At 38.7% G+C, this 7,939-nt stretch overlaps 1 protein-coding gene across 1 annotated transcript in view; it reads right to left on the bottom strand.

Annotated features, from left to right (window-relative positions):
* chrnb1 (cholinergic receptor, nicotinic, beta 1 (muscle)) overlaps nucleotides 1-7,595 on the bottom strand; it is a 20,971-nt gene extending 13,376 nt beyond the window's left edge. Inside the window, exons 1-7 of the mRNA XM_015024434.1 lie at nucleotides 7,424-7,595; nucleotides 5,624-5,668; nucleotides 5,178-5,287; nucleotides 2,132-2,240; nucleotides 1,916-2,060; nucleotides 1,491-1,676; nucleotides 134-357 (exon numbers count right to left, since the gene is read on the bottom strand). Of these exons, the coding sequence (XP_014879920.1) occupies nucleotides 134-357; nucleotides 1,491-1,676; nucleotides 1,916-2,060; nucleotides 2,132-2,240; nucleotides 5,178-5,287; nucleotides 5,624-5,668; nucleotides 7,424-7,531 (927 nt within the window). The 5' untranslated portion in view covers nucleotides 7,532-7,595. The remainder of the gene's footprint in view (nucleotides 1-133; nucleotides 358-1,490; nucleotides 1,677-1,915; nucleotides 2,061-2,131; nucleotides 2,241-5,177; nucleotides 5,288-5,623; nucleotides 5,669-7,423) is intronic.
* Nucleotides 7,596-7,939: the final 344 nt, after the last annotated feature.

Here is a 7,939-nt window from a genome sequence, read left to right as displayed (position 1 = left end):
AATGTAAAAAATTTTTTGCAATTTTAATCCCCGATCGAACCGAGTCTACCAGACTGTCAGCTGTTTGTGTCCAGATTGTGACAGTTTCTAAATCCCCAGTTTGGTTTTATGCTTTTGCGTCTGCGAAGCTGACCTTGCGCACCCACATGGGCATCATGTGGGTGTTGGGCGAGCGGTGGTGCAGGTTGAGGACGACCACGCTCAGGATGACGGAGCAGGTGACCAAGATCATGGTGAACATGATGTAGTTGACGATGATGGGGACGCCCAGCGAGGTCTCTGGGATCTTATCGGCCAGCAGCAGCAGGAACACAGTCAGGGTCAGCAGCACATTGATGGACAGACCCATCTTCTCTCCTGGTAGAGAGGGAAACGGTTGAGCATCAGTTGGATCAATCCCGGAGTCAGTAAAAGAAAAGCTGTGTGTGAAAAATTAAGTTGGTGTTTGATTCACGATGATCATTAGTAGGTCTATAAAAGCAGGAGCTTCAGTTGTTTCATCAGTTTGGTAGGAGTCATAACCAACCAATTTGAAGTCTGTCTTTCTGAATTAGTGTTCACTTGCTTTGATTGGTCCGCTTTATTCAAACTCCAGTTTGTTTATCTAGAAAGTCTGGTGAATCCAACTCTGGTCCATCTACAAACCTTGGTCTCTGTTTGGTTAAAGTGAACTTTGGTGCGGATCCAACACATATGTGAACACCAAGTGGACTGGCGTCTGCTCCAAAAGCAGGAAGTGGACTACAACACAGGGTATTCTGGGTAAATACAGCCAAAACAAACATGCTAGCCTAGGGCTCTTCGTGGGAGAAATGGCGTACAGTGTTTTAACAAACACAAAAGAGAAATCCTACAATAGCTAAAATCTGACGGTACTTTATTTTAATTTGCATTTCATGAAGAAGGAAGTTGCCCTCAGTGTCTTCTTCAGAGGTTTTCACACTATTTTCTTTAGTTGTTTTTTGTGCAGCGCCACCACAGGTGAGGAGGGGAACAGGTTCTTCAATTAGTTTGGTTCATTTGACACAAAGCGGTGAGAAAACAAACCTCAGCAGCAGAAAATGTGACAAATATTACATCTTTGTTCCGTAATCGAACTAATGGAGTATCAGGTGTCAAAACACCATGAAACTGTTAGAGTTCACTTTATACCCAAGTTGTTTTGGTTCATAGTAGGGGAAACATTTCTTGAATTTATTAAATATTTTTTCAAAACTACCTGTATTGCAAGGTGTGGAAAAGGTGTGCATCTTGACATTAAGTTATGCTGCAGGTGGGAGTTAGCATCACTTAAACCCAATGTTTGTTGCAATTTTGGTCCCCAATCGAACCAAATCTACTGGACTACTAGGTGTGAAAACTCCTTATGTAGAGATGTTGGGTCATGTTCGGTGAAATAACAATGTGCCGACACTGGACTTTCTTGTAGTCGTTGAGTTGACCATGAATTTTTCAATATTCCAAAGTATGCGAGAGTGAAAAGTGTTTACCTGCATCTGGAGGCAGGTAGAAGTTGAAAATGGCGATGATTGTGATGAGGATGCAGGGAATGATGATGTTGATGATGTAGTAGAGAGGTTTTCTCTCTATGATCAGGTAGAAAGTCATTTCCTCGTACGTGTCGTCGTTCGTGATCTTCCTGCTTGGCTTGTGTCTGATGTACCACTCGCTGCTCTCTCAAGAAACATTAAAACAGGAACATTTTAATTCACAGACACCTTGATAATCTCCAATACACTGCAAAAATACAAAATATTACCAAGTAATTTTGATCTAGTTCCTACTACAGTTGAAATAAGTACCTTTCCACCAAGAGCTGGTTTTAAGTCAATAATTCATTAATACTGATGAAGAAATACTAGTTCTATTGACAGGTTAATTCACTTATAACAAGGAGGGACATTTTGAAGCTCACCACTAAAGCCTCCATCCAACTGGATCTCCTTGATCTCCTTGCCTTTCGAGTCTCTCGCGTACTGCAGGTCAACCTCAGTCGAATCGTACGTGTAAGAGCGAAACTGCATGGTGCAGTTCTGCCAGTCAAACGGGAAATATGTAACCTGGAGAAAAAAACAAACAAGCACAGGTGTGTAAGGGAAAATAACAGGAAGAGGAGAAAATGTCTGCCCACCTTGACTCCACAGGAGCTGCAGTATAGAGCGGGAGGCGTCCATGTTACCCTGCCGTTACTGTAAACCTGAACGTGGACCTGAAGGGCAACGTCGAACACGCCGTCGTTACTACAAACAGAACACGAAGAAAACATTTACCGCTTTTACAGCTTTTGTTTACCTTTATTTGATGCTTTTAGTCTAAGTGATTTGCAATTGTGAACCAACTTTGAAGGTTCAGGAAAGTGGTTAGCTTAGCTCTGGCTAGCTGTTAGCTTAGTTCCTGTTACTAATGACGAGTATGACTGATTGTTGCTTTTAGCTTAACTTTATGTGGATGTAAGATTACCTTTGATTAGCTGTTAGCATTTATTTAATTAGCTGTTAGCATCAGTCTGCACACTGGCTAGCTGTTAGCTTAGTCCCTGTTACCCTTTTTCGTGACTAGCATGACTGTTTGTTGCTTTTAGATTAACTTTGACTGTTAGTATTTCTTTAATTAGCTGTTAGCTTTATTACACAATACTGTTTGCTTCACTCTGAGCACTAGTTAGCTTAGCTCTGGCTAGCTGTTAGCTTAGTTTCTGTTACTCCTTTCCGTGACTGGCATGACTTTTTGTTGCTTTTAACTTAACTTCATGTAGCTGTTAGATTAATTTTGATTAGCTGTTATCATTTCTTAAATTAGATATTAGCTTCTCTCTGGGACGCTGTTAGCTTCAGTCTGAACAGTGGTTAGCTTAATTCTGGTTAAGTGTTTAATTTTTATCAGAGCAGCTATAAAAAATGAACTGAGTATGTTTTATTCTCACTCTTTTTCAGTGTTTGTTCAACTCTCAGTAATTTTGATTAGCTTTGACTTTACTGAGCAATTAGCTTGGATCTGAATACTAGTTAGCTTGACTTTGTGTAGCTATAACCTTGACTCACACAATAAATATTTTTCTGATTCAGCTACTCTACTGAAATGTAAAAACAAGATAATAAAAAAATGGATTATTAAATAAATAGCCACATTAGTTCTTTGTTTTCACCAATTTATACATCATGTATATGTAGATATCCCTCCATAAAATGTAGCTTCACCAACATGGTTAGAGAAGATTTCACTTTCTTTTTACAAACTTCTTTCTGAGTTTCCTGTTGGCTGTAGCCTCATTCTGACCCAAACTCACAACATTTTATGTGGCATAAGCAGTAAAGACCAAACATTAGCTAAGCAGTTAGGCCGGCCAACGTTGGATCATGTACACAAAGCTTCCCTGGCAGATAAACAGAGACATCAAGTTAATTAGAGACTGATTTAACCTTCTCACAGTACACAGTTTTAGGCTTTTATGATGCAGGTAATTGAGCAGACTTTGTGTTAGCCCAAATAAAACCCTACTATCTGTGACGGCGCTGTTGAAAAGAGCAGTATTGATCAGCCATATTGGGAAGCTCACAGAGGCTTATGTTGATGCAGATATTTGTGTGTTGATGTTCCAAATGAAGGTCTCGTGTGCTGAAGTTGCTGAACGGCACCAACAGCCCAGTTATTAGAGAGCCGTGCGGCTTAATTGCCTATAAAGTGTTGATAAATAGAGCAGTGGGGACAGTTACAGTGGTGTTAATGGGGGCATGCACATGTGTGGGGATACGGGGAACATAAAGGCTCCTCTTTCTGCTCTTTGAGTCTCTAATTTGCTGCATTGCCATGCAGTTTTAATCACTGAATGAATGCTGTAATGCACTGGTGTTCAAAGTGAGGCCCACGGGCCATTGTGGCCCTTGGGCTGATTTTGTGTGGCCCCCAACTGCAATTCAAAATTGCTACAAATTTGGCCTTTAGATGTAGATGGAAGCTTTTAATTTGTAATCAGGTTAAAGAATATGTTACCAACACAGTTTTCTTACACAGGAAGATGTAAAGTACAACAAAATTTATTTGTTTTTGTAACCAAGTTTATCCAGAGATTTTCACCAAAAAGCCAACTCTGTTGCACCAAACCAACTTTTATTCTTCCTAAACTTGGCTAAGCACAGTGAGCGTTTTGAAAGAATTTGATCCAAATCCTGTTCTTATTACTGAAAATCGAGCCCAAAAGAAACTAGAGGTCTTCATTTTAATACTGCAAATATGCAAAATCTACTACAGTGAATTTGGGCCGCTGTGGGAAAAAATAAATAAATAAATATTATATATATATATATATCTCAGAAAACTTCTGGGAAAAATTACATTTGCTAGAAAAAAATCAAATTTTTAGATTAACGTCAGAAAAAAAGAAAAAGAATTTAAATCAGAATTTCAAATGTCGAATTTCTGAGATTAGTCACAAAAATGATGAATTTTTGGAGGAAATGTATTCATTTTTGTCTCTCCACAATGACCCTAATACATTGCTGTAGAAATCCCTTTCATGTTTTGGATGAACAAAAATAATGAGCTACTTTATTTGCTTGATTTTATTTTATTTTAAGGTTTGATTCACAATGGACACTAGTAACATTTCCCAAAAGGCTAAAGGTCACAGATCAGAAAGAGAGGAAGAAGAAAATAAGCATCTGTTCCTACTGAAATCTGTATTATCACCTTTGGAGGATTTTTAAATATCATTCAATTCCATTTGACAGCCTTTTATTTTCATGAACATGAACGGTTTTGTCCACATTTGTCATGGTCTCTCTACAGGAAGCCTTTAAATCTCCAGGTAAGGTGCTGGTTTGCTAGGTCTCCAAACTGCTGCTCCTTGACATTTCACCTGATTTTCTCCTTCTACTTGGACATATCGCCTTTTCCATCTTCACCTTATAAACTCAAGATTTGAGCTGGATACTTTTTATCTTTTTTTTTTTTGGGATTGTCCTTTTGGTTCTTCATTAATGCCCATATTTGGTGTTCCTGTTGGGACATCACTGCTGCTAGGCAACGTTTGGCAACTTTGAGCTCATTTCATTCCTCTGATGTAAAAGTTATAATAAATTAATTTATCATGTCAGAAGAGATTTGAAAAGAAAAAGTTGTAAAGATCATCATATCCCTCTATTTACATCAAAGTACAAATAAAAAGTTGATTTACTTACTTATTGATGAGAACGATGTCAGGAAGCCACACCTTCCCAGACGGGACGCGCAGCACCTCAATCCCATCGTGCTGCTTGGGTTTCCAGGTGAGCCGATAATCCGTCCATTCCTGTAGGAACAGAAAGTTTGTAGATTTTTAGAAAAACAGCAACAACAAAAAAACAGCAGGAAGAAACTTTGCCCATTCAGTACAAACGCGAAGCGTTTTGTCATTTCATCACTTTTTCTCCCTCTTCTCGTTTTTCCGCCACTTTAATTCGAGTCCTCAGGGGTGATTTTCCTTGCATTTGCATGAAAATAACAGTATTTGCATACGCTTTAATTCTGCCTAGTGAACTCCAACTGTTCTGTTCTGAATATGGAAACGACCGTAAAATGTGATCAGAACCAGAAACTACTGAGTGGTTCTGGACCAACAAACAGAGCTGAACTGCATTAAACTTACCAGGTTCATGACAACAATGGTGCTCATTTCCTCATTCTTCATATTCTGAAAGGAAATGTGAAACAGCGTGTTAATAATCTGAAACATTTCAGATTCTCTGACAAGTATGAAACTTTTATAACAAAATTTTTTTAATGTCATTTTGTCATGACAGTTTGGAATGAGAGAGAATCTGTGAAAGAAAAAAGAAAAAGAATTGAGTCTCCAGTGATGTCTAGAAACAATCAGAGCAAAGAGGCGGGGCTTAGCGCTGTCAATCACAATGCTGTGTGCGCTCTTTAATACGCTGCAGCTAGTGTAGCGCATTGAATGCTAAGGCTAGTTAGCATAGCTACAAATGTTACAAATGTTTCTCCACTATTAGCAGATGTAGCAGTGAGTACATGAGGATGATTGACAGCGCTAAGACCTGCCTCCTGGCTCTGATTGGTTGGTTTGGTGTTTTCAAACAGTAATAGATGGAGGAGAGTGATAATTTCACAGATTATTTGTCTCATATTTTACTGTCACAACATGGCAACAGTTTTAACAAACATGCAAAAAATATGATTTTATATAAAAGTTACGTACTGCACCTTTAAGACAAAAACCTACGTGTTTCAATAAAAAAACAGAAAACTGTTTGCCTATGTCTTCTGTTTTGAGTTCAACATTTGGTGAAATTATGGCAGCTCCTAAAAAAAAATATTGACATCAGAGTCGTAACAAACTAAGCAGAAAGATGACTTGAGTTGTTGTATGAAGCAGCCAATCAGGCGTCAGAGTCTCCCGTAATCCCGCCCAATAAGTTTGAAAGTTGTAGGCACAGCTACATGAAATATGTAGTTTTTAAAATGAAATCAATATATTTAACAGAGACAATTAATTCTATATTTGAATAAATGGTTTCTGTATTTACACATTTAAATAATTATTTAAAAAGTAATTTATTTATTGGAATGTGGCATGATCGACTCTCCATATATATGTTGGTCAATCACACCAAAACCCCCTAAAATAAATTAAAGTTTTTGGTTGCAATATGAAAATAAATGGAGAAAGTCACTTATGTGCACATGAACTAAATTAATCCATTATATAAACATAGAAAGATGTAAAACAACAAGTAAAAAAACTGCAACGGATCCAACAAAAATCTGAGTTAATAATAAATAAATTGTTTGAATGCAGCCGAAAAGGTTCTGCTTGTAAAGCATAATATGCTTGTTGTTGTCAGACAAGCACAATAATAGTCCAAAACATCATAATATTGATAGTTTTAAAAATATTTTTGGACGAGTAAGCTGAAGATGAAATGATTTCCGTTCTTCTGTCTCTGACTTTCTGAGCTTGACTGGCTATTTAAAACACAAACAGGAATGTTAGCAAGGCAGCTGCAGCGACATCAGAGCAGAGCGGGGCTCTGAAACACATTTGTGCCATTACTGACAACTGATCACCTGTGGACAAACAAGCGTCTCGTTTCCAACACAGCGTCCCTTCAGAGCCAAAAGAGTCCTGTTCCTTTAAGGAAGCAGGCTGACCTTCACTGGAGGCAACCGGGGCTTCAGCTGTTCCGTATCCTGACGTCTACATCGATGTTATGAAGCTTTAATTACCAAAAGCCACAACACTCTCAATTTAAAGGGGACCTGTAATGTAAAATTTATATTTTGTATGTTTTTATTCTTCTATTTGTTTCTCAAGTGCTTCTAAAAGCGGCCAAGACTGAGGAGAGTGGTGTAGCCACATAGTCTGTACATCAACAGGAAAGTTTTCTAATGGACGTAACAGGAAATAAAAGGTAAAATATTTGCTCACCAGCCCAACGAAGGAGGAGAGGATCATCCCCACGCGGACCACCACCCTCTCTTCGGGGGTGCGAGCCGGCCGGACCTTCAGGTTGTAGTCAGTGAAGACTTTCTTCATCAAGGCCTGCTCTGCCTCCACAGCGCCTCAACAACACAAAGAGCAGAAAACACCATGGGAAGGAGAACGTGGAAGAAAAACAGAGATAAAAGAATCAACGGTTACCAGGAAACAAGACATCTTTAAAACTACGGTAATGTAACTTTTATAAAAAATTTTTTTTTCCATATTTGTTAAACTGTCACCATGTTGACAATCTGTGAAAAGATCAGTCTCCTCCACCTCTTGAATGAACCACTCCCAACCAAAAACAGCCAATCAGAGCCAGGAGGCGGGTCTTAGTGCTGTCAATCAACATCATGCTGCTAAATGTGGAACATACCGTTACAGAAAAACTGCTTAACTGCCATTGAATGTGGCTATGCTAACTAGCTGTAGCATTCCCAACTAGCTGTACCAAAGAAGAAA

The sequence above is a fragment of the Poecilia latipinna genome, unplaced genomic scaffold (assembly GCF_001443285.1).
Source record: "Poecilia latipinna isolate Pla-1442-1.1 unplaced genomic scaffold, P_latipinna-1.0 Scaffold3649, whole genome shotgun sequence".
In the NCBI taxonomy this organism is placed as follows: Eukaryota; Metazoa; Chordata; class Actinopteri; order Cyprinodontiformes; family Poeciliidae; genus Poecilia; species Poecilia latipinna.
This window is presented reverse-complemented; position numbering and strand designations above follow the sequence as displayed.